This window comes from Pistacia vera, unplaced genomic scaffold (genome assembly GCF_008641045.1).
Source record: "Pistacia vera cultivar Batoury unplaced genomic scaffold, PisVer_v2 Contig732, whole genome shotgun sequence".
Taxonomy (NCBI): Eukaryota; Viridiplantae; Streptophyta; class Magnoliopsida; order Sapindales; family Anacardiaceae; genus Pistacia; species Pistacia vera.
The window spans coordinates 440,778-464,881 of NW_022196593.1; the positions used below are offsets into that span (position 1 = coordinate 440,778).

Here is a 24,104-nt window from a genome sequence, read left to right on the forward strand (position 1 = left end):
TGGTGGCCTGAATCTGTTACAATGGCATAAAAACGACCAAAACTAGCCGGTAATTAGCCGATCTGGCTTTTTCCGTGGATCTGGCTAGAATATGCCAGCTTAGCCATCGTTGACCGTCAACGACGACCAGAGAGATTTGGGCTTTGACGGCCATCAACGACCAGATCTAGCCGTAGATCTGGTCTTTTTCGGTCAGATCTGTGATGGATCTGGTCGAAAAATGCCAAATTGACGCACGATTAGCTAGATCCGATCGGTCTGCTTCATAACTCCAGATTTCGACGGTGGTGGTCGAAACCTGGCATTATGGGTGGGTGGGGGTGTTTTTGTCATTTTACAAATTTTTTATATATTAAGGTGTTTAGTTAAATTGGCAAACGTAAGAGGTTTTTTTGTTAATTTTTAAATTTTACCTCATAATAATCACCCTATTCAACTACCCAATACTATTCCTAAAATTATATCTAAAATAACAAACCAAACGGATCCAATAATAATCGGGCGTACACACTGTTAGATAATCCAAGAAAGTCCATCACAAAAATCATACTTAGGAATACAAAATAATTATCATCTAATTATATGAAATTATGTACATATTTATTTTAATTACTCCCTCTGTTTTTTTTTTTTTTTTTTTTAAAGTGGTTTTAAAGGTGTACACGACTTTTAATAAAAAATTTATTCTCTCTCCCAATCAAAGGAAAAATAGAGAAGGGAGACAGACAAGACAAGCAGCGATTTTTAATTTGGAAAAAAACTACACCCTCAAAATGACATTAAAAAAAAAAAAAAAAAGAGAGAGAGTATTTGTTAATGATAGACAATTATATGTGCATATTCTCTCCTCAACCTTATAAATAGCTGACTACATCAAAAACCTAATCTTCCAATCATTTCAAGAGTAACATTTTATTAATTATCCCTTACCCAGTTATATATGATTATAGACCTATATATAAATCTTCCAATGTCATGCATTTTTTGTACATATTCTTTTTTGTACTAGCGATATGTGCGTATGTACTGTATAATAAATGGATAAATGTTGAGGATTTTGATGGAATGCAGAAAACCAGCAGCATTGGATCTGGGATAGGCGTTGGCAGCACTGTTAAAATTAGCTTCTGTTCTTCTTGTTCTCACAGGTTCATTCATTATCTCCAATATTTATTTTATTTTATTTTTTGATAATGGAGAGAAGGTTTGGTTACCTTATAACAGGAGAGATTCATGCATATTCTCGGAACTATAAGTTTACCAGGTCAAACATTGGAAGCCAATGAAATTAATCCCTTTTTTTCTTTTGGTCCTTCTAGGAAGTTCATTGAGTTTCTGTTTAATTACTTTCACCGAGAAAATAGTTAATTATGACTGATCTCCTATCATTTGTCTGATTAGTTATGTGTTATGTTTGACGAAGGCTTTAATAATTTGGTCTAACGTCATTGTTTACGTAAGGTCATTTGGAGCTTGAAAGTAGTGGCTGCTCTCCGATTTTCAGTCTACTTATCAATTAATTTCATGTTGCACGTTTGTCTCAACATATAGAACTGCAAAATTATCCCACTTGTGATTTGGAATCTGGTAAATTCATCTTTCTTTATTTAACATTTTGGTCAATGATGGCCAAAATTATATTATACAAAGTAACTGGTCAATTGTTTCATTAATTAGCACCCTCTGGTAGACACTATTCAGAAACTAATTTGAAATGTTTTAACACATAAATTCATAAAACTTAAAGGTCAATATGTTTTAATGGCGGTTTTGACAGAGGACATGCAGTAACAATGAAACATATGCTTGAAGCAGCATTTCCCGGGATTCATATAGTTCTTGGAAACCACCCTCCTCCGCTCCTGCAACGTCTGCTGAGCAAAGTAATAACAACTTTTCAAGTAGGAGTTATTGTAATAATAATGGGAGGTGAACATATTTTTCCACAGTTGGGTTATATAACACCACCTCCCTGGTATTACTTCTTGCGTGCCAATAGATATGGTACCATTGCAAGCACCTGGTTTTTCGGAAATTTCATTCATTCCTATCTTCAGAGTTCTGGAGCTTTTGAAGTATTCTGTAATGGTGATTTGGTAATTTGTTTCTTCTCTTGGAAATGGAAGGAATTGCTCATTATTTTGGGTCTAATTAGTAAAGGAAAGTTTCTCATAATTGTGTCCTTAAATACTGCAGATTTTCTCAAAGCTGATGCACCATAGATTCCCAAGCGAATTTGAGTTGAGGGAACTTGTCATCAGAAAGCTCGCTAATTTAGGAGTTGTTGGTGGGCTTGGAAGAGGAATCTGGTCCTAGTGCCTCACCTCATGTAATGGAAGGTATCAGTTTCATGTTATCAACTTATAATATTGGCTTTTCAACATGAGAAGATGCATTTTGTGGCAGATAATAGACTGAAGGATACATTTGTGGTTTGTCTTTTTCCCCAGTTTTCGATCTTGTATATTTATTGTTAGGGATGGAGGGTTCTTCTTCTTGTTCTCGATGGTGTTTCACCTTCATTTAGTGCAGGCCTTAGTTGTTACCATTTGGACGTATAATTTTGATTACCGAGAACCCCAACATAGAAATTTGAAAAAGGCTGAGTCAGGTGTTCTCATTGGAGTGCTTAAAGCCTTAAATTTAAACTATTTTATATTATTTTCTGAATGGTTTATCTTCGCTAATTCTGCAATGTGATTTACAACACTTCTCGCCTTATTGCGATTGCATGTGCAATTGTAGAAGGACAACCGTTATGACTTTGAGACATCTAAAATAATGATCATTAAGAAGCAAAAGCTGAAAGATACAATATTTTAACTTTTTGAGAAAACAAAATTCAGTTATTAACAACATATGCAATGAAATATAACGTTTACAATTGAAGGCCACTGCAAGACTCCTAGTGCGATTGCTGAGGACTGATCATGGAAATTGGCCCACCCTTACTGAATAAAGCAAGATTGCCTTCCCTTTGAAGGAGTTGCTAGCATGTATTAATTTACATCAGTCACGGTGAAAATTCACTCTCACACAACTTAAAGCATCAAGTTCATATTCTTAGTCGGAGGTCTACTGCAGATGTGAGCCTGTGAATCTCGTTTTCAGGGTAACTCAGTGATTTTCCATCGCTCCAAGGTCCAACCTCCAGGATTAGAATTAACATAATGAACAATCAAAGTATGTGCAAATTGAGCAAGATTTTATTCACATTTGCCACCATTTTCGATTTTCCATTGTCTTAACGAGCTCATTTGCTAATGATGCAAAATCTTCTGCCCCACTTTGCAACTCTGCAGTTCGTCTGCTAATTCTCTGACAGAAGTAACAGGGAAATTGCTTGTTTAGAAAAGGAATCAGAACATATTACCCACATATGTTAATCTACAAGGACACAATAAGATGGAAGTTCATAAAATTAACACCAACTTGACCATGATATAGCTGTTGAAGTTGAGGAATTGTTCTCTAGTACTATAATGAAGAGTAACTGGATAAATTCTTTTGTTCAAATTCTCTCTCTCCCTACTTGCCTTCTGAACCAATGCAAATCCTATCTTAATAGGTTATGCTTTTACACTTGCTCCCCATTGTAGCACTTCAATTCAACACCTTAACTTTTCTATCATCATCCCCACTCACAAAAAAATATAGACAAGAAGAAAATAGTGTGAACTGCCAAGCAGTTTTATCGACTGCAAATATAAAATGAGTTGGAAAGCCTTAATCCTTACCTCCAGTTTCTCTTGCCTCTCTACAAGTTTGTCTCTTGCATGTGCAGCCGCAGAAGAGGCATCCTGAAATCAGTCACTCATTAGATGACAGTTCATTTGAACTGCTGTTTCTTGGAAAAATAAAACCGTCATCTCAAATTACCTCTGTTTTTCTATATTTAGCAATAACTTCTTCATATGTTCTCTGTTTGGGCTTTGTATCATAAGGTGTACCTAATAATCTTTCCCTGTCTGTTCCCTTATCTGCAGTTCCACAAGAATTTTACTAATCTGTGGAAGTCCAAATATGCACAGAAACAATGAGATGAATGTCAAATTTACCTTTCTTCATATGAGCTACTTCATGAGATGAAGCAGCAGCCACAGATGGTGTTTCATCTATTTCAATGTCATCTGTACCAAAACAAATGCACGCAGTGAGCAAAGAACCAACAAAAAGAAATACTTTGGTGAGAGGTTGGACAGAACCTATATTTAGCTCCACTACTTTCTCATCATTTGTTACAGTAGGAGATGAGTCTGGGAATGGGGGCTTCAAAAATATTCCCTCTAAATGAGTAAAACTTGACTTAGGAGCCGTACTAATATCCACAGTATGGATATCTTTCCCCAACTTAAAGCCTTTGACAATACCAAGAATCCCTGGTGCATTGCCCTGCAGCGACAAAGATAAGCTGCATAAGAAAAATCATAATTTAAACAAAATAATAATTAAAGAAAATGGGTCTGAATCTTTGAACCTGTTTTTTCTTCTGATTTGAAGAGACAGTAAAGGCTGCCTCTGCAGCAGCTTCAAGAACTTTATCGTGAAGACAAGGCAAAGACTCCAGAAACCTAGAAAAATGATAAGGTTTTTAGAATTTTGTTGCTAACCTGATGAACTTTTATGCTAAATTTTATACTTCCATCACAGCATGCTAAACAGATAGCAAGTGTACCTGACATCATTTTCAGCATCTAATAGATGGATGAAAGCCACTTCAGATCCATTTGCCTATTTAATCCTCAATTACAAACATATCATTAAGTGAGTCATAACTAATAGAAAACATGCAAATTCAAAGGGTTCTAGAATCAATATTTAATTTCAGAGGTTTAAGGCGATCAAAGTACTCCTTAACTTATTTTAAACAAGTTGGAACACCAGATTATAGTATTTAAAAATTGGATTTTTACAAATTTTTGAAAATTCCAACAAAACAATACCAGCGTTATCTGCCCATTATCTGCACTAATTGTCTTATCCATGTTTGCCTTGAAACTCCACCTCAGAATTGACATTAAGGAAGTCTCATTTACCAATTCTAAATCAGGTAAAGATCTGCACAAAAACAGAAAGCAATAATATGAATCACTTGATGATAAATACAGCTAATTGGATGTGATATCATGATCAGGAGGGGAGGAAACAAACTTTCTATTGCTAACATTGAAATTCAACAATGTGTCAATTACTTAAGAGTAAAAACTTTTGAAATTTTTTTGTGCAATATGAGCACAAAAGGATGAGCTACCACATATACCTGATTTCAACTACTCCAGTCTGAAACAGTGACATCAGTCCACACAATTTTCCATCTTTGTTAAAGGTTGTGGTCCAACAGCAAGGTTTTGTGTGCTTCACTTTATGAATGCTTTTATTGTATCCCTATAGAATCATATCACCGCAGTGTGCAAACATAAGCATAATAATATTGGAATTTAAAATTAAATATAGGTACTAGAAGCACCTGAATTATGGATTTTTTGGAGTACAAGCACAGTGAATCTTCACAACAAAGCAACACTAGTGCATCCGATAATCTTTCTCCTGAACAATCAATTTCTAAAGAGGAGAGATGATCAGTCTCATGTGAATTAGTTTCAATTGGAGTAGCATCAGGCACTGGATCATTTTTAGCGCTGTTATTCTTGCCAGATTGCACAGGCTGCTTTTCAGTGGTAAGGCCAGATACTGTAGCTTCCTCTGAAAATCAACAAAAATTTTAGAATTTTATAATATTCTCAGATGGAATCAAATATATAACATCTTAATTACTTCCTAGATGAAAATAGCACATACCTATAATGTACATGGAAACTGCAGTTGCTTCTTTCTTTAAGTGCCATGGATGGGAACTTATCATGTTCCCAGTAGCACCGTCAATAATGCGAAGCTTTGCATCCTTGAATAAGATGAAGATTCCTTCATCTTCTGGATTGACTGGAATTTTTGTTTCTGAGTGATTTGGGTTTTTCACAAGGCTATTTTTATTTCCATATTCTGTCCAAATCATTGAAACGATTGGGGAGCTATAGCCAGAAGTGCAGTCAGTGACGAACATTACAGATAAGAAACTCATGTCAAGCACTGCAACCTGAAATCCACGCATCAGTTCAAAAATCAACCTGAATAAAAAAAAAAGATACTGGCTATTTGGTTACTTATTATGGCAATAACAGACAATGCAAAATAAACAAGTGCTAAGATAATTCTCACACGACCACATTCAAATCCCACAGCAAGTTTAGCTCCGCTATTTGCAAACTGGAGGGCTCGAACAGGGGAATCGACAAGAGAAAAAACAGCTCTACAGCAAGGTCCTTTCTCTTCAGGCAACATGTGGACTGTGAGAGAAGTTGAACAATGTTACTTCAAGAGAAAAAGACATCTCATATAGAAGTATCTCAAGATAACTTTAATAATGACCAAGAGATGAAATAATATTTTTCTGCAGTGAAAGACCACAGAACAATTTTCGAAACTTATAAACAAAAAAGACAAGTAGAATACATTCAGAATCGGTAGATTAGAGTTTGACCAAATCAAATACAATAGTCATCAAGGAGAAAGCCTTTCAAGGCTGGTATTAATTATCTACACATCCCAAAAGTTATCCCAAACTCTCATCTCAAGTGATGTGTAATCCTATGTGGTGTTCATATGTAAATGAAGTGGTGATGTTAAATGAACTCTTCAAACTTCATATTTGGCTCTTAACATCATACATCGTACTACAATATATTGAAAGATTAACTCATGCCAGAATGAAATTTCAAATCTTACTCTCAAATGATTCCTGGAAAGGGTGGTAGCATATTATAACAACCAAGTGTGCTTGTATTGATACATATATAACTTACCTTCGTGTTTAGTTTCTGAGACAAAGTGAAAATTCGTGTCATTTGAGCAGCTATTGAGGTTATAAATACGAATCTACAGAAGTGAAGAGGACAGAAAGGTAAATATAGCACCAAATTATACTGTTTCAAAAAGATAATCCACTAAAAACATTTCTGACCAGACCACATTCGTTGCCAACAGCCAAACTTGAATTAAGGAAACAGATATTCAAATTTGATACTGGTGCACTAGAGCCAACCACTTCTATACCTTGCACCTGCTAATATCAATAAATTACTTGGTATGAAGAATGTCTTTTACCTCTAAGGACCAAATAATGGATGGAACTCTAACCTCTCCATTTATAACAGAACTAAGTTTCAGGACAGTGTATGTGGCATCCCATATCCGAACAGTTCCATCTTGATAACCAGCCACATATAACTTATCAACATTGTGATCTTTGGTGACAGACAACTGACCGGGTACACCCCCAGTCAAAGGCCACTTCATTTGACCAGCAAGGATAGGTGATGAACCAAGTTTCACAGGAGAGGCTACTGAAGCATATACAAAAAATATGGAGTCAGTAAAACAAAATTAACAGACAACTAAATCAGATAAAATAGTGGATAACGAACGACTGAAATCAATACCTCTGACAGACCTTTTGATGAGTTTTCAGCCGTGGTTAATACACTAAACTTTGCTGCAGTTATTATTGGATTAACTGTAGGTATCTCCCCAGGATATTCAACCGCACAGACAGATGGTTTCTTCTCTTGCTGAGACAGTAAGGCAGACAAGCCAGCACCATCATAAAGATGCAGTTGCCCAGGACTTGTCAATACAAAAAGATCAGCTTTGTGATCACCCCCTTTCGCCCCAAAATTTGGTAACAAAATCATGTCTGCGAAAGAGCCACTGAGTGTAAGGTCCATGCGGCCAACACATCTTAAAGCCTCCATCCCAGATGACCATTCAAGACTCAAAACCTGTAACAGCCATATCAAGTAATAAGAGCAGCTTCCATGGTGGATGTCAGAGGAATTTTTCTCGAAGTTTTAATTACAGGTTCCACCATTTTGCCATACTGGATAGATAGACAGATAACACCAATGTAAAAAGCCAATATCATTACTAGTTGTAAAAACTAAATATACCAAGTTTACATTTTAAACCATTAGAAAGGAAAGCAAGACAATTATACATGAAATGTTTTGGTAGAAAAAGGATGAATATTGTAAATAGTTAGTATTTGAGTAACATTCCATTAGTCTTCTAAGAAATGATTCATCTTCCTAAGCAATGTACTTCATTCTTTCAATAATATATAAATGAATGATAAATTTACAACCACCTACAAGATATCACACCTTTTTAAAATATATAACCATGTCTTCAAAATTGTTTATATTTTGCATAAAATTTATCCAATAGACACCATACAACATTACGCACCGTAATAACTTCTTCAGATCCTATCTCATCACCACCATAGACAAAAAGTCGCCCATTACTGGTACTACGGTATTCATTGTCTAGGGACCAATGTAAGACAATAATAGGGAGTCTCCTTTCAGCAGATGATAATTCTAGCTTAACAACATTGTTGCTTGATCCAGTTTGTTGACCTTTAGAAGAGCCAAAACTTGATGTATTCCAAAAGAAGATATCTCCATCTATGTACCCAACTGCAAGAATGGACCCATTTGATGATGCCCAACAAAGAGCACTTATTTCTTTTTCTTGTAAAGGATGCTCAGGTGTATCTGGAAGATTAGAATCCACTTCACTTGGAGAATCAACAACTCCATCCTTCAATTGGAGAACCTTACCACCTCCAACAAAAATAATTTTAGCTTTGGAAACATCCCAAAGAATTATCAATCCATTCTCATATGCAATTAGTACTCTGCAAAAGTTATATAGCAGAATCAAATAGAGATAAAAAACAGATATTTTTAATAGCTTTTCTATAACAGTATAGTCTGATACTGTGATACACCATATAACCTCATAGCTATATCATGTTTATCAGGGAGTAGCCATAGTACATATTGGTAGAGACAAAGAGCTAGATCTAATTTGGGGCATAACAACATAATCAGGTTTTCATATACACACCGAGACATATATATCATTCTTCACTTGCTTTCAATTAGTACACTGTAAGCACATCAGTCCAAAACTTACTAATTTATATTAGACTTCACTCTAATCTGTTGCTCTTATAGTTCCCATCTAGTCATGACATAGAAAGGCTACTGACTTTCACTTTTAATAGAAACACGAATGGGGTATCATATGGGTGCTGAAACTAAATATTCAGAATTCATCTCTTTTTGATAAACATTTCAAGAGATCAAGATGATAAAATTCCATATCAGAAGCTTCGGATATAAGAACACAGCAGACAAATTTGTTATACAAGATATAGAATTGATGCAAATATAAAACAGGAGAACAACATAATGAGCAAAAAGGTAACTTCATATTCCTATATAACAAAAATATGTAGCAATAAAGATTTAACTGTAAAGGAACAAATATATACAGCATTATAGCTACGAAGTTATGTCTGACATTCTCAACACAAATTAATGACATAGCATTCCAAGAAAGGTATCAAAGTAACAGTAATGAAAAATAATAATTGAGCCTTTATTCAAATTTCACATCTGTGGTCAAAATCATAAATAAGATAATTTAAGTATATCTTGCCTATTTCCTGAAGAACAAGGTTGGGGAAGAACTCCTACAACAGGTTGGTGATTAGGAAGCGGAAAACCGGCCAATTCTGTGCCAAAGCACAACACAACAATATTATCCAAAAATATAAAAATAGAACATATAAAAAACTAAACTTAAGATACTAGAAGAGTTAGCCATGGCTGAAAAAGATTATTAACCAATAATCAGCAATCATCATTTTTATAAGTGTGAAAAACATACTTCGAGTCAAAGGGAAAATATCAATAGATTATGTGATAATTGTTACACAACATAAGGTAAACATACTTTATCAATTGTTAGAAGAAAAGAAGAAATTACCACTCAGTGAATTGGAAGATATCTTATATGGCAACTGAATAAGTTTTCCCTCATCAGCATCATACTTCAACACAGACACCATACCATATTCATCTCCAATATACCTGCATGAAATGATAAAGGTAGCAATTTTGCAATCACTTCCATTTTTCAACCAACTAGCAGATAATTTAACAACTTTAGCATGTAGTCAATATATACATGAAGTGTGAACCACTGATTACAGAGAAAGCAGTTATATTGGATTCCCATTGTAAACAACTTGCTATGGACCTGTTCTCCAGATTCCAAACCTGCCAAAATCAAGATGTTATCACCCATACAAATATTTAACATATAGACACAGCCCAAAGAGTTGCCATTTGGCACCTATACATCTAATCTGATTTCTCAATAAACACATGATTGATTAATCTCAAAGCACAAAATCTTAAAAGAATAAAAAACAAACTGAAAACATCGAAGATTCAAGAATATATGGGACTTTCCGCACTCAAAATGGAACAATGAGTAAGTTAACTTCAACAACAACAATTAAAAAAAAAAAAAAATGAAGTAGGAAGAAATGAAGAACTAATACCTGAATTTCATTATCGTTTGTGATACTGACTAAGAAGCCCTGGTTTTGTAGAAACTGCCACAAAAGTTCAAAGTATTATTCTGTTGTATATCTCTAAGTTTTGCATAAGTGCAATGTAATTCTAATTACTAATATCTTCTCATTCAGTGGTCAATAAATTCAAAAGTAAGATAAGTGTACAGACCTCTAAGTATTTGTAAGGCAATTGATTTGGAGATATAAGAAGTCCTTCAATATTATCACCACCAATAACTTTAATCCTCCCATCCCTACCAAGTGATGAACACACCATCACCATGTAAAATAAAATAAAAAAATAATAATCATAAAAGTTCAAGATAAATATAAGACTTGAACTTACAATGTAGCGATGGCTAACAGCCGTTGGGTATGATCAAAAGCCAGAATTGAAGCCGTTGATGGGATGCCATAGTGGATGGCTATTTGTAAATCTAAATCTGCCGATGTTAAACTGCCATGTTGTGGTAAGTTGTGCTGAAACAAGAAACGGATCGAATAAAGGTATGTTTTTAAACATAGAATTAAAAAAAAAAAAAATTTACCTGGGCATGGTGTATGGCTTTCTGCAAGAATCGTTTTGCAAACATGGCGAATCGAGAAAAAAGAAAGAAAATTTAAGTGAAATTGGAGGGTCTAGTTTCGTAGTTTGATTAAGTGAGTGAAATTTGAAAGTTTGTTCAATGTTTCAGTGATTAAACCGATGCTCCATTGCTGGACTGGACTTAAACTTTGCTTAGTCAATCGACTAGCTTTGGGAGCCGTTGTTATGAGTAAGGATCATCTACAATGGGTTATTTTGTATACCAACTTCAGAAGACTGTACTTTGTGAACATAACTGCTTCGTAACGTACATACGTCCTCTAACTGTTGGTTAGAAAATGTAGTTTCAGGGATTCATAATGAAATCAGTATAGAGTATAAAACAATGAAGATATAAAATTTGTTTGGAACCCGGAGCGGTCATTATCAAATTACTGAGAGGGTCAAAGAAGTTAAAAAGGTTTATATAAATTTATTTAGCGCCGTAAAGTATAAGGGGATGTAGCTCAGATGGTAGAGCGCTCGCTTAGCATGCGAGAGGTACGGGGATCGATACCCCGCATCTCCATGATTTTAGGTTTTAGAATTATCAGTAAGGATTTGTTTTTGCATTCAAGTTTGTTCAGTATTTTATTTGGAAAGTGAGGACCCGTTTTTCAGTTTTTAACTTGGAAAAGGAGAAGTAGAAAGTGAGGTCAAGACTCGGAAAGTGAATTTAAGTTTTTTCAGTTTTAACTTGGAAAGTAAGGAAGGGGTGGTAGAGAGTTGAGGTCAAATTACTTGCAAAACAAGGATAGATTGTTGACAAATGGGAACTTAAAGCTCTTTAGTTGATTATAATAATAGAGGAAAGTTAGTAGGAAGGATGGATGGTCGGGCTTAATTAATTGTTTGTTTATGGAAAACAATGGCAGCAGGATGTTGTTTTCTGTATAGTTTATTGTAAGTTGCCTAAAATGGAGCAGGTATAAGAGATTAAGAATGTTACACCATAGACCAATAAGATTTGAAGGGCTAAAACATAACAACAAGGAGAGCATAGAAGCATCTTTAGAGCAGTCATCTATGGAATCCAAAACGACAGCAGCTTCATCACAACCCATGAGCAAGAAGTATTGCTCGCTCTTAATTAATTATTTCTACTTACTGCATGTTGATAGAAATCTTATTACATATTATCTAATGTTGCTACTCTGTTTAGTGCTCTTAAGAAAGAAAAGAAGGCTAGAGAAAGGCAGCTGAAAGAGGAGGAGAAAAAGAAGGTCGTGCATGGTTTTCTCTAGTTTTTATCTTTATTTTGCTAGTCTATGATATTTAACAATTTCATCATGCTAAAAACTTTTCTACTATAAATTAACTTAACTTACTGCTGCTTGAATTCCTGCTAGAGCCTCAATTATACAATCATGGACACTAGACAACACATGATCAAGCCCACAGAAGTTTATTTGTAATCTGTTTCTTTTGGTATAATGGGCCATTACTTGCATTTGCAGGTTTCAGCAACTGGAAAACCAGAGCACCAGAAGCCACATGGAGCAGATGAAGATAATATGGACCCAACGGTGCATTCAACATTTGATTATTTTCCAAAATTTTTCTTTCCTCTTTGATATGATTGAGAAAGTGAAGAAACAATAATTGTTCCTTTGGTTTTTTACTGACCCTCGTGAATATTGTGGCAGCAATATTTGAACAACAGACTAATGAGCTTGGCATCACTTAAGGAACGTGGTTTGAATCCATATCCTCATAAGTTCGCTGTTTCAATGTCCATAACTGATTTTATTGGCAAATATGGAACTTTGAGCGTTGGTGAACATGTTGAAAGCACTGAAATATCTTTAGCTGGTACTAGTTAACTTACAGGGTTGGTTTAAGTTTTGTGAGTGTATGCACGCTGTCTGTTTATATCTCACTTCTAGTGTTATTCTAATTCACCTTACAATCATTTTATTAAGGGAGAATCATGAAAAAGAGGATATCATCTTCAAAACTTTACTTCTACGATCTTCACGGTGATGGAGCTAAAATTCAAGTAATGGCAGATGCAAGGTACTACTTTATTTATCTGAAGTTCGTCCATCAGTAAGATATTTATTGATATATGTAGTTCAATGCTCATAGAGGCAAAACTTTTAAGTTGGCTTGCTAAATTTCAGTTTTAGCTAAATATTTTTCTTTCTACACTCATCCTGTTCACTGCATAAGAGAACTAACATCTATTTGCGTTGTATTTTGGTTCTAACAGGCATTCTAACATGGATGAAGATGAGTTCTCAAGGTATCACTCTGGTGTGAAGAGAGGTGACATTGTTGGTATCTGTGGATTTCCTGGTAGGTCAGTAGGTGTCATGTACATTTTATATAATACTCTCTCGCTGACTAAACAGATGCCTTAATTATGAAATGAATGTTAGTGGAACTCTCTTTTTGGGTTCAGATAAATTAATATTTGAAAATTTGAAGGCTCAGTACTCTATGATTTATTTCTTTTCTGCTTCTTCAATGTCCATCCAACGGGTGTCAGTGACTCAATGTCATACCTAGTTCCAAATTTTAGAAAAAGAAAAATGATCTAGAGTTACAAATCTAAGGATGTCTTTATGTCGAAAGATATAGATGCATAATATAGAAAACAAATTTCTCTTGGTTTTGCATTATGTTATACTTTGATCATGCCACAGGGAAAAGCCGAAGAGGAGAGTTAAGTGTATTTCCAAGGTTGATGACGGTACTAGCCCCATGTCTTCACATGTTACCAAGGCAATCAGTTCACTCTAGCACAGATGAAGACCATAACAAGGTCAATATTTACAATAAAAATCAATGCTTTTCATACATTTCCTTCAGCGCTAATAAGATTATTTTTTTCCTCCTTGAAGGATGAGAAGAAAGCAACTAATTATAGATGGGCGCCTGGAATGGCCAGGAACCCAGAAATTTACGCCTTAAAAGATCAGGTATAGAGTTTTTGCCTGGCAATTTTTCTTTGTGTGTGATGTGCCACCAATTTCTTTTGCATGATTTTGTTTATCAGTAGCTGACCTCAAATAGTTAGGCTAAGGCTTAATTAAGTCTTATTTTTCTTGGTTTATATGAAATAATATTGTGTTCTGTTGGTAGGAAACTCGATATCGTCAACGTTATTTAGATCTAATGTTGAATCCAGAGGTTCAACAAATATTTAGAACCAGGGCCAGAATCATCTCTTATTACAGGAATTTCCTCAATAATCTTGGATTCATAGAGGTGTGAAACCTGTGCAGTATATTATTAATTTGGGAACTTTAACGCGACTCCTATTGACCTTCTTCTATTGATCATCATTAGGTGGAAACTCCTGTGATGAATATGAGAGCAGGGGGAGCTGCAGCCAGGCCATTTATTACCCACCACAATGAGTTGGACATGAAACTGTATATGCGTGTTTCCCCAGAGCTTTATCTCAAGAAATTGGTTGTTGGTGGATTTGATCGTGTATATGAGATTGGAAAAAGTTTCAGAAATGAGGGGATGGATCTAATTCATATTCCAGAATTCACAATGTGTGAGTTTTATATGGCTTATGCTGATTACAATGACATGATGGAATTAATAGAAGAATTGCTATCAGGTTAGCCCACAAAGGTTTGAAGCTACTAATTTCACACTTCTATGACTTCACGCACCTTACTACAAAATGCAGTGCCTTGGCTGGTCTTCATAACATAGTATCTATGGGATGAATGTCACTGAAAGATTTTGCAATGTATATGATTTTGGCATTATAACTTGAACAGGAATGGTGAAGGAGCTAACAGGGAGCCATAAAATAAGATACCATGTCAATGGATCTGATCATGAGCCTATAGAGATTGATTTTACTCCACCTTTCAGGTATGATCATTATCAGGATTATACTGAACACCTTTTTTTTTTGTGTCTATGATATATTAGCCTTTATCCCCCATAGTTATGCTTGGTGCTTCTGTAACTGCTACAGAAGGATTGACTTGATCGAGGGTTTGGAGAGTATGGCAAACATCAACATACCCAAGGATCTTTCAACTGAAGCTGCTAATAAGTATTTGTTGGATGCATGTGAAAGGTTCAATGTCACTTGCCCNCATATTCCAGAATTCACAATGTGTGAGTTTTATATGGCTTATGCTGATTACAATGACATGATGGAATTAATAGAAGAATTGCTATCAGGTTAGCCCACAAAGGTTTGAAGCTACTAATTTCACACTTCTATGACTTCACGCACCTTACTACAAAATGCAGTGCCTTGGCTGGTCTTCATAACATAGTATCTATGGGATGAATGTCACTGAAAGATTTTGCAATGCATATGATTTTGGCATTATAACTTGAACAGGAATGGTGAAGGAGCTAACAGGGAGCCATAAAATAAGATACCATGTCAATGGATCTGATCATGAGCCTATAGAGATTGATTTTACTCCACCTTTCAGGTATGATCATTATCAGGATTATACTGAACACCTTTTTTTTTTTTTTTTGTGTCTATGATATATTAGCCTTTATCCCCCATAGTTATGCTTGGTGCTTCCGTAACTGCTACAGAAGGATTGACTTGGTCGAGGGTTTGGAGAGTATGGCAAACATCAACATACCCAAGGATCTTTCTACTGAAGCTGCTAATAAGTATTTGTTGGATGCATGTGAAAGGTTCAATGTCACTTGCCCTCCTCCACTCAGCACAACTCGGTTGCTAGACAAGGTCAGTAGCTCATTGCTTGCTCTGTAATAAACAACTTCTATTCTAATTTAATCTATATGCCAATTACTCGTTTGTGCTTTTTATAATTTATTTGTTACATTTGATAACATCTTGATGATTCTTCTGGCTTCAAGAAAATTTGAATCTTAAGCTCCAAATTTTCTTTTCTGTATTGAGAACCTATAGTAGAGAATGTAGAGAGCTTTGGTATCTTCTGTTCCTGTTTCTTGAATGGATGCTAACCAGTTGAAATGCAAGATTTATTAAGCATTTGATGAAATGAAAGTATTGTGGATGTTATTTGGATGACAGCTTGTGGGCCATTTTCTTGAAGAAACTTGTGTGAATCCTACTTTTATAATCAACCATCCAGAGATCATGAGTCCATTAGCTAAATGGCATAGATCAAAACCAGGCTTGACTGAGCGCTTTGAATTATTTGTTAACAAGCGAGAGGTACTATATATTACATTCTAAAGCAGACTTGTACATATATTGGTTACTACTTCAACGGCTAATCCATCCAATTATTGCTTCTCTATTGCCAGTTATGCAATGCCTACACTGAACTAAATGACCCTGAAGTGCAGCGTGAGCGATTTGCTGAGCAACTTAAGGTAGAATGTTAATTTGCTGTAGTAATTTTAAGTAGGCCGGAACTTTTAGCTCCCAAGAAAGCAACCATTGCATTCACTTAATAGCTTGCACATATTTGTGTTGAACTAGGATCGACAAATGGGTGATGATGAGGCAATGGTTTCAGATGAATCTTTTTGTACTGCTTTGGAGTACGGGCTACCCCCAACTGCTGGACTGGGAATGGGAATTGATCGGCTTGCCATGCTGTTGACTGACTCACAAAATGTCAAGGTTAGACAACTCATTAATTTGGTGTTTTCGTTGTTCAATACACTGACATTTTCTTTGAAACATACATAAAATTTTTGGAGCTTTTGACAGGAAGTACTTCTATTTCCAGCCATGAAACCTCAAGAAAAGACTTCACTTTAGTCTCAAAGGTGCAGCGCCATTGATATATAGCACAGTTGACCCTGCAATTACAGGAATTTGCGAAAGCTACTACGGCCACGCTACAGGCACTTACTAAGATTGAAGTTGATCATCAAATACTTTACACCATTATTTTTCTCAGTTATTTTTTCTTGACTTGTACAATGTGTGATTGTCATGGAGATTGGAGGCCATTCTTGTTTATAGATGTCTGTTCTTTGATTTATTTCATTAAATATGTTAGTATATGGTATGCGACAATGGAGTACAAATTATGTTACGTGTTATTCTATTTAAGATTAATTTTGTCATGATAAACATATATAAGCTTACTTTTTGTCAAATAAAATCTTTTTTCGTAAACACACTTGATCGAAAAAAAAAAAAAAAAAAAAAAAAAAAAAAAAAGCAATACAAAAAATCCAGCAAGGCATCGCAGATTTTATACAATATTCTAAGGAAGTTTCATACGCGGGATCCACGTAAATAATTACATCACAGTATAAGTAAATCAACGGTTATGATAATCGCAAACACCATTTATCTTATAATAACATTAACCTTTGACCAAAGCGACATAGAGTTAACCAACATTATGTCATTCCGATGATCAATTACCAGCTCCTATAGATAATTATGAAAAGAAAATTGTTTTTTTAATCTGAATGTAACGTGCTGGCTTAAGTTTATAAAGAAGTGCCTAAACTTGCGTGCCCACTATATCCTCCATTAAATCGTCCGATACAGTCCACTGGGAGTTTTCTTTCAGAAACATCAATCACCATGACAGTTCAATCCTCTAAACATCAAGGTTTTGTTTGTTCTCTTTTCTTTCGTTACTGTTTTGATCTGAGAATCCACTTCTATTAGCTTCGTTTACATCATCCATTCGATTTAGTTTGTTATTTTTTCCTTATACGAAGTTCGATTGGATCATAACTGAAAATCTGAAACGAATTGGATTGATTTACTTGTTTCTACATGTAGTTTATAAGCTGATAAAGGAAATTAGTAAGTCAATAATTGGCGCTTATGATTAGGTTTAATTGAAAGCGATCAAGAAATGCAATTTCAGAGTGAAACCTCTCAACTTGCTCTAGCAATCTGTTTTCTTTTTGTTTTGTATTGTTGTTTAGTGGTTTTTGTTTTTTATTTGCTAGTTTGAAGTTGATTCAATCAATTGTTTAATACTCAATTTCTCACAGATGATGCCGAGAAAAGTTCAAGGAGTTCTTATTTTAATTTACCAGCATTGGATGTTTCCCTTGCATTCCCTCAAGCAACTCCAGCTGCCAAGTTCCCTCCTTCTGGTAAGAGTGATGAGCAAATTACACTTCTCTTTAGCCATACTAGAGACTTGTACTTGCTTTTTGGTTTGTATTGATTATGCGTTAGATTTTAGAGTTGCTACGATAAAATGATGAATTGAGAAATTGTACACAATTATTCCTTGTACTTTTTCAGTATATCTCCCTCCAGTAACATTATCATATTAAATTTTTTTTTTCTTGTGAGTAAATTTAGATGATACAGTAATAAGTATTTGCTCTTCAAGACTGGGAGTGTTCATTTTTTACTTGTTAGATAGGTTTTTTGTTGCGCAGGAAGCACTAAAGTATTTTGTAAAATTTATTTGTGTGCTGTGCTCAATCAGAACTTCTATATTTACCATTTATTTTCATTTCTTTGGTGTTTGAACGTTACAGTGTCAGACTATTATCAGTTTGATGATCTCTTGACTTCTGAAGAGATGGCTATTAGAAGGAAAGTAAGAGAGTGTGTGGAAAAAGAAATAGCTCCAATAATGGCAGAGGTATCTTTCTTGTGTTAATTCCCACTTCTCTTTGAAAGATAATGATGACATTTTTCTGTATATGATGGCTTAGGCTTTGATTGTTATATACTACATTGATAGGCACAATAATAAAAAGAATGATTTATATTTTCTTTAATTTCAGTACTGGGAGAAGGCAGAGTTTCCATTTCATGTTGTTCCGAAGCTTGGTGCCCTTCATATTGCTGGCGGCACGATCAAGGTGATTTATACATATCTTTTACTTTTGTTTGCTTGGTCCATTTTCTGAGGTGAAAGATGCAGTGACTGAATTGAGCTGATTCTGACTCAGGGTTATGGATGTCCTGGTCTGTCCATTACTGGATCTGCATTTGCTACAGCAGAACTAGCTAGAGTTGATGCTAGTTGCTCCACTTTCATTTTGGTCCATTCCTCTCTAGGCATGCTCACTATTGGTGAGAGCTTGATATAACTTCTTTCCTTAAATAATTTGTTATAAGCTGGCTCTTCTTTTGTCTTTTTTTTTTTTTTGGTTGTTCAAATACTTGATGCTGTTAAGAAATTTTGGCCTTGAATAACTCCTCTGGACTCTCCTTATTTCAAGAATAGCACTATGTGGGTCAGAGGCACAGAAACAGAAATATTTGCCTTCTTTGGCACAGTTAAACACCATAGCATGTTGGGTAAGTAGCTCCTTTTTCGTACTGCATGTTGTCTGAAAAATGAAGTTTTTGTTAAAGTGAGCCACCCTAATAAGTTCTTTAACATTTTAAGGCTTTGACTGAACCTGATTATGGAAGTGATGCAAGTGCTTTGAAAACAACTGCGACAAAGGTCCAAGCTCTCAACCTCTCACATCCATCTCTAGGTTTACATAATGTCTAGATAAAATCAACTTTGATGTTCCAAGTTTCATGCTGTGTTATGTTTTTGCTATCTCTATTCTTGATCAGGTGGAAGGAGGGTGGATACTTGAGGGCCAAAAGCGTTGGATAGGAAATAGTACCTTTGCAGATGTGTTGATTATTTTTGCAAGGAATTTAACTACGAACCAAATAAATGGGTATGTTAGAAGTATATGATATCTAGTCTCATTGTAATGATTGACATGGTGGAAGGTTATCGAAAGAAATGCATTAAAGCTGTTTCAGTTGTCATAACATACACACATCCTGGAATGCATGTTCTGAAGAGTATGTTGGCAAATGAAACCTCTTCCTCATATTTTGATCCTGCGTGGCTTATATCTGTGGTAGCTGCTAAATACTATGCTTGCGTCATTTTTGTATTCCCCTTGGTAACCAGGTACACATACAAAAGATAATGGAAGTCTGCAATGTATACAGGATGCTGTTCCAAGTAGCACCCAGTATAGTGTACAAGGATAGGGTAATAGACTTTTATGGGTACCAAGTACAACCACCCTGAAGAATTGGCAAACTTGGAGGCCTAGTATGCTACTAAAGACGAGACATGAAAAACCACTGCATATAAATGTCTCATGGCCTGTCCCAACCACCCATAATTATTAGGAAAAATATTGGGCACCCAATTTACTGAGAAAGAAGATAATATAGTAACTGAATTAAAAATAGATGATTGGCCAGCACTAAATTATTTTATTGTTTCAAACTTGCAGATTTTGTATACCAATTGAGAAATACTCCATTAGTCCTAGAGAATCAAAGTTCCCAGATATGAGATTGGAACTAATTCAGGTACAAACCACCCGATAATTAGAATTTTATTGGGGAACTAATCTACTTAGAATATGTAGATTAAGCAAACTATGCGAAGACCCAAAAGCCACTTTTATTGCTATACAGAGCTTTTATATGACTACTGATTGAGAAATGCTCCATTAAACATGTCAAAGTTTCGTTAATAAGGAACCGAAACTGGAACTGGAACTGGAAGAGGATGTAGACTGTGATTTCAGAAATTTTCCATTGGGTTTTGTGCATGTGTGGTGGTTTTTTTTGTGTCCCCTATATTGCTATCATGATGCTCCTCTCTCTCTTTTTTAAGAAGATTAGTCCTTATAATTGGCTATGGATATTGGCATGATTTTACATGTTGAGTGCTTGTGCTTAATGTGGCAGTTATATTGTAAAGAAGAATGCTCCTGGATTAACGGCTACAAAAATAGAAAACAAAATTGGTCTGCGGATGGTTCAAAATGGAGACATTCTGTTGAAGAAAGTCTTCGTACCTGATGAGGACAGATTACCTGGAGTCAATTCTTTTCAGGATACAAGCAAGGTATTGTTTCTACTTTCTGCTTTTTGATTGATCATCATCTAGACAAGAATTAGATCTTAACTGTGATTTTAAAGAAAATATCTCCCTTGGCTGTTAAGAACTTGAATATGCAGAAACTAGACTCTTGCATGTGAAACTGGCATCTTAAGTGACACCTTTGTACGGAACATGCACTTGGATAACATTTTTCTCCCTGAATTGCAATTGGTTGGTCATTGATCATTTGGGTAGTAACGTCAGTTTTGACAAGCAGAGTTGAGTGATTAGTCTGGTTCACTGGGTACTTTATAAGTTTTGAAATTACCTAGCTTGGTAATTTGAGTTTTTTGGTGAGCTCATGTGGATTTATTAGTCTTTAGATCTGATTTTCATTAGACTGTCTGAAAGCAACATATATATTATATTACTGAATATAATTTATTGTCCAATTTTCTCTTTTTACTACTTGGAAATAAGTTTTTTATTATTTCACTTGGTCACCACTAAGCATTTTTATGTCTATAAAAACTTGATAGTTAACTTCTGCAATGCTGATTGCAACTTTGCTTTCTGTTGTTGGATTGTACTCTGTTCTCAACAATATTATATGTTTGTCTCAAATTCAGATGTCTGACTTTTCTGCCACTTATTCAAGTACTGCTGTTCCAATACAGGTTTTGGCTGTTTCACGTGTAATGGTTGCTTGGCAACCTATTGGTATATCAATGGGTGTCTATGACATGTGTCACCGGTATGACAAGATGCCTTTTACTTCTGTATGCGAATTGAAAAATGTTAGCCTTACTCACTTCTCTTACTCACCTTTGTTAAAATGACATATGGTATCCGTACTATGCTTATAGTACCCGTACTATGCTTTGTATTTACAAAGTGAGTAAGAGTAGTGAGTAAGGCTAGCATTACTCATGCGAATTTATATCAATCAAGCTTATAGTATGACATTTTTAAAATTTTTGCGACTCAAAGGTATCTGAAAGAGAGGAAACAGTTTGGTGCACCATTGGCGGCATACCAAATCAACCAACAGAAACTTGTTCAAATGCTGGGCAATGTTCAAGCCATGGTTCTTATTGGTTTGCGCCTTTGTAAATTGTATGAGAGCAGTAAAATGACCCCGGGTCATGCCAGCTTGGGAAAGGTATGATGAGTCAAAAGCCTTTTAATAAATTTGGTATTCTCCTGCGTTTTCCAGCTTTGACAAATTACATTATTTTCAGTCATGGATCACCGCAAGGGCTAGGGAAACAGTTGCTCTTGGACGTGAGTTACTTGGTGGCAACGGAATTTTGGCTGATTTTCTTGTTGCAAAGGTTTGATGCTTATCTCTAGGACTCTGACTTAAATTTGAATGTATAAGAGTTTGGTAGCTAACAGGTTCTTTTGATAGGTATAATTGCTTACCATGTCCATCCATTGCATCCACTACAGAAGTTTTAGTCATGACATTCATATAATGCAAGCTTCGTTTTATGCTTGATTGGCCCTAGTTTTATGATAGGTTATTTTATTGTTGTGATTGGATGACATTGCAGGCATTCTGTGATTTGGAACCCATTTACACTTACGAAGGCACTTACGACATCAACAGCTTGGTAACGGGTAGGGAAATCACTGGTTTTGCAAGTTTCAAGGCGCCTCCACAGCGAAGCCGCCTTTGATTTGATGGTAACATTATCTTTCTTGTTAATGAAATAAGATTGTTTCTATCTTTGGGACATGCTTCGAATTTTAATTGAGCCTTCCATGCACTATTATATTTTCCATAGCCCTTTCATTATGCTTGTCGGAGTGCATAAGATTGATGACGAGAGTGCTATTATGTTTTTATCTTTGTTTTTTTTTTTTTTTTGTTCCCGTATCTTCAATAAGACCAAAGTCAGCTCCAAATGCATCAAACCACTTATAAAGTACAAAATTGTAATAGATTCTAAAGTATATCAAATCAAGTGTCTAATATTTAGACATCATCTGACATTCACAATACCTATTTGAATTACGTCTTGCCCTTTAAAAATGCTAACGCCCCTCAGGCTAATAAACGACCCATAGCCATAGGCTGAAAAAGTAAGTAGTATAAATCTAAACTTTCTTCAAATCCGGATGTTGACGTTTTAAGTCTTTTAATTGCTTGCTTGTTTTTATGGGGACAGAAAACGGGTGATATATGTTCAATTTGCCAATATTTGCTACCAAAATTGCTGCTCTAAAAGAAATGTGAAAAATTGAATCGGGATATGCTATCTAATGGTCGGTAGAAATCTATAGGGTGCGTTTGGTTCAATATTTTTACCCATATTTCCAATCTTATCCTCAAATATTGTTTGGCATATTATTTCAGAAATATTTGTGTATTTTTTAATATTTTTAGGCCCCTAAGTTATTAATTTCACTAAAAATCTCAAAAAAGTTTAAAAATTAGCAAAAACACCCCTATTCACCATCACTTGTCAGATTTCAGCAACCACCATTGGTGGTAGCAGGAATCTGTCCCTACGACTTACACCATGATCGAAACTGGTCGGTTATTTATCGATCTGGCCTTTCCCAGTCAGATCTGACGGCCTAAGAAATGGTCGTCGTTGATCGAAAACGAAGGCCACATTGTGGTAGATCTGGCTTTTTTGACTAGATCCGTGGTGGATCTGGCAGGAAAAGGTCATATCAACGCGTACGACATAGATCCGACTGGTCTGTGTCATAACGCAGTTTTTTTGGCCAGATTTCGACGGTGGTGGCCGGAATATGGCACTGTGGGTAGTGGGGTGTTTTTTGTCATTTTATATATTGGGGTGTTTCATTAAATTAGTAAACTTAGGGGTTTTTTTGTAAATTTTTAAATTTTATCTCGTAATACTCCCTATTAACTACCAATATATTCCCAAAATTTTATTCAAAATAATGAATCAAACGCACCTATGTTTTCCTTTTTTGAGATCAACGATCAAATCTTTATAATGAAAATAGAGCTTCATTCAGAATTACTCACGATCATGCTGAAAAATGAAAATAGCATATTCTCAATTCTTAAAAGCCTGTTCAATGAGCCAAAGGAGGCTCAGAAATGCAAAAATTGGGTAATAAACCATAAACCATGGTTATTAGTATTCTACAATACTCTTTGGCTCACAAAATGCCAAAAATTGGTAATAAACCCATAAACCATGGTTTAGTATTCTATAATACGCGATACGTATCTTAGGTACGATTCGATATAGGTCGTCAATGATACGTATCAATAGTATATTCTATATTTGTCGATACTTTGATATAT

General features: G+C 35.3%; 4 protein-coding genes and 1 non-coding gene across 5 annotated transcripts; 4 read left to right on the forward strand and 1 right to left on the reverse strand.

Moving 5' to 3' along the window:
- Positions 1 to 917: 917 nt before the first annotated feature.
- On the forward strand, positions 918 to 2,631 carry LOC116115205 (selT-like protein). The gene is made up of 3 exons (XM_031401364.1): positions 918 to 1,148; positions 1,778 to 2,096; positions 2,197 to 2,631. Exons 1-3 carry the CDS (start codon positions 976 to 978, stop codon positions 2,314 to 2,316), a joined length of 612 nt encoding a protein of 203 aa, XP_031257224.1. The 5' UTR covers positions 918 to 975; the 3' UTR covers positions 2,317 to 2,631.
- A 137-nt stretch (positions 2,632 to 2,768) lies between these two features.
- Positions 2,769 to 11,082, reverse strand: LOC116115168. Its single transcript, XM_031401331.1, has 24 exons — positions 11,038 to 11,082; positions 10,836 to 10,969; positions 10,659 to 10,743; positions 10,475 to 10,528; positions 10,096 to 10,187; positions 9,895 to 9,998; positions 9,565 to 9,640; positions 8,302 to 8,755; positions 7,508 to 7,835; positions 7,195 to 7,400; positions 7,019 to 7,117; positions 6,861 to 6,933; positions 6,217 to 6,344; positions 5,800 to 6,094; positions 5,468 to 5,703; positions 5,261 to 5,385; positions 4,944 to 5,058; positions 4,676 to 4,731; positions 4,478 to 4,571; positions 4,206 to 4,392; positions 4,059 to 4,130; positions 3,880 to 3,980; positions 3,738 to 3,800; positions 2,769 to 3,318 (listed from the first exon to the last, which is right to left on the reverse strand). The coding sequence occupies exons 1-24, from the start codon at positions 11,080 to 11,082 to the stop codon at positions 3,211 to 3,213; spliced, it is 3,330 nt and encodes a 1,109-aa protein (XP_031257191.1). The 3' UTR covers positions 2,769 to 3,210.
- A 449-nt stretch (positions 11,083 to 11,531) lies between these two features.
- Positions 11,532 to 11,604, forward strand: TRNAA-AGC. Its single transcript has one exon. It is a non-coding gene; the product is annotated as a tRNA-Ala (tRNA).
- Positions 11,605 to 11,980: 376 nt separating this feature from the next.
- On the forward strand, positions 11,981 to 17,003 carry LOC116115201 (lysine--tRNA ligase-like). The gene is made up of 16 exons (XM_031401358.1): positions 11,981 to 12,148; positions 12,238 to 12,298; positions 12,533 to 12,601; positions 12,722 to 12,887; positions 12,998 to 13,091; positions 13,288 to 13,373; positions 13,724 to 13,842; positions 13,922 to 13,999; positions 14,163 to 14,288; positions 14,370 to 14,652; positions 14,819 to 14,915; positions 15,609 to 15,765; positions 16,078 to 16,221; positions 16,314 to 16,382; positions 16,492 to 16,635; positions 16,726 to 17,003. Exons 1-16 carry the CDS (start codon positions 12,018 to 12,020, stop codon positions 16,774 to 16,776), a joined length of 1,875 nt encoding a protein of 624 aa, XP_031257218.1. The 5' UTR covers positions 11,981 to 12,017; the 3' UTR covers positions 16,777 to 17,003.
- A 386-nt stretch (positions 17,004 to 17,389) lies between these two features.
- On the forward strand, positions 17,390 to 22,674 carry LOC116115199 (acyl-coenzyme A oxidase 4, peroxisomal). The gene is made up of 13 exons (XM_031401357.1): positions 17,390 to 17,587; positions 17,982 to 18,086; positions 18,483 to 18,589; positions 18,735 to 18,812; positions 18,903 to 19,026; positions 19,181 to 19,254; positions 19,346 to 19,405; positions 19,525 to 19,634; positions 20,674 to 20,833; positions 21,487 to 21,563; positions 21,800 to 21,971; positions 22,051 to 22,143; positions 22,366 to 22,674. Exons 1-13 carry the CDS (start codon positions 17,560 to 17,562, stop codon positions 22,489 to 22,491), a joined length of 1,314 nt encoding a protein of 437 aa, XP_031257217.1. The 5' UTR covers positions 17,390 to 17,559; the 3' UTR covers positions 22,492 to 22,674.
- The last annotated feature ends 1,430 nt before the right edge of the window (positions 22,675 to 24,104 follow it).

Bases quoted from the DNA above. Each gene is read 5' to 3' on its own strand.
- LOC116115205 (XM_031401364.1), top strand. From the start codon at position 976: ATGCATTTTTTGTACATATTCTTTTTTGTACTAGCGATATGTGCGTAT. The intron at 1,149-1,777 runs GTTCATTCATTA...CGGTTTTGACAG, and splicing joins TGTTCTTCTTGTTCTCACAG to AGGACATGCAGTAACAATGA. The intron at 2,097-2,196 runs GTAATTTGTTTC...TAAATACTGCAG, and splicing joins TATTCTGTAATGGTGATTTG to ATTTTCTCAAAGCTGATGCA.
- LOC116115168 (XM_031401331.1), bottom strand. From the start codon at position 11,082: ATGTTTGCAAAACGATTCTTGCAGAAAGCCATACACCATGCCCAG. The intron at 9,999-10,095 runs GTATATATTGAC...CATTTCATGCAG, and splicing joins ATCAGTGGTTCACACTTCAT to GTATATTGGAGATGAATATG. The intron at 6,345-6,860 runs GTAAGTTATATA...CTTCTCTCACAG, and splicing joins CTCAGAAACTAAACACGAAG to TCCACATGTTGCCTGAAGAG.
- LOC116115201 (XM_031401358.1), top strand. From the start codon at position 12,018: ATGTTACACCATAGACCAATAAGATTTGAAGGGCTAAAACATAACAAC. The intron at 12,602-12,721 runs GTGCATTCAACA...ATATTGTGGCAG, and splicing joins AAGATAATATGGACCCAACG to CAATATTTGAACAACAGACT. The intron at 12,888-12,997 runs GTACTAGTTAAC...CATTTTATTAAG, and splicing joins CACTGAAATATCTTTAGCTG to GGAGAATCATGAAAAAGAGG.
- LOC116115199 (XM_031401357.1), top strand. From the start codon at position 17,560: ATGACAGTTCAATCCTCTAAACATCAAG. The intron at 19,027-19,180 runs GTGAGAGCTTGA...TTTCAAGAATAG, and splicing joins TCTAGGCATGCTCACTATTG to CACTATGTGGGTCAGAGGCA. The intron at 19,255-19,345 runs GTAAGTAGCTCC...TAACATTTTAAG, and splicing joins TAAACACCATAGCATGTTGG to GCTTTGACTGAACCTGATTA.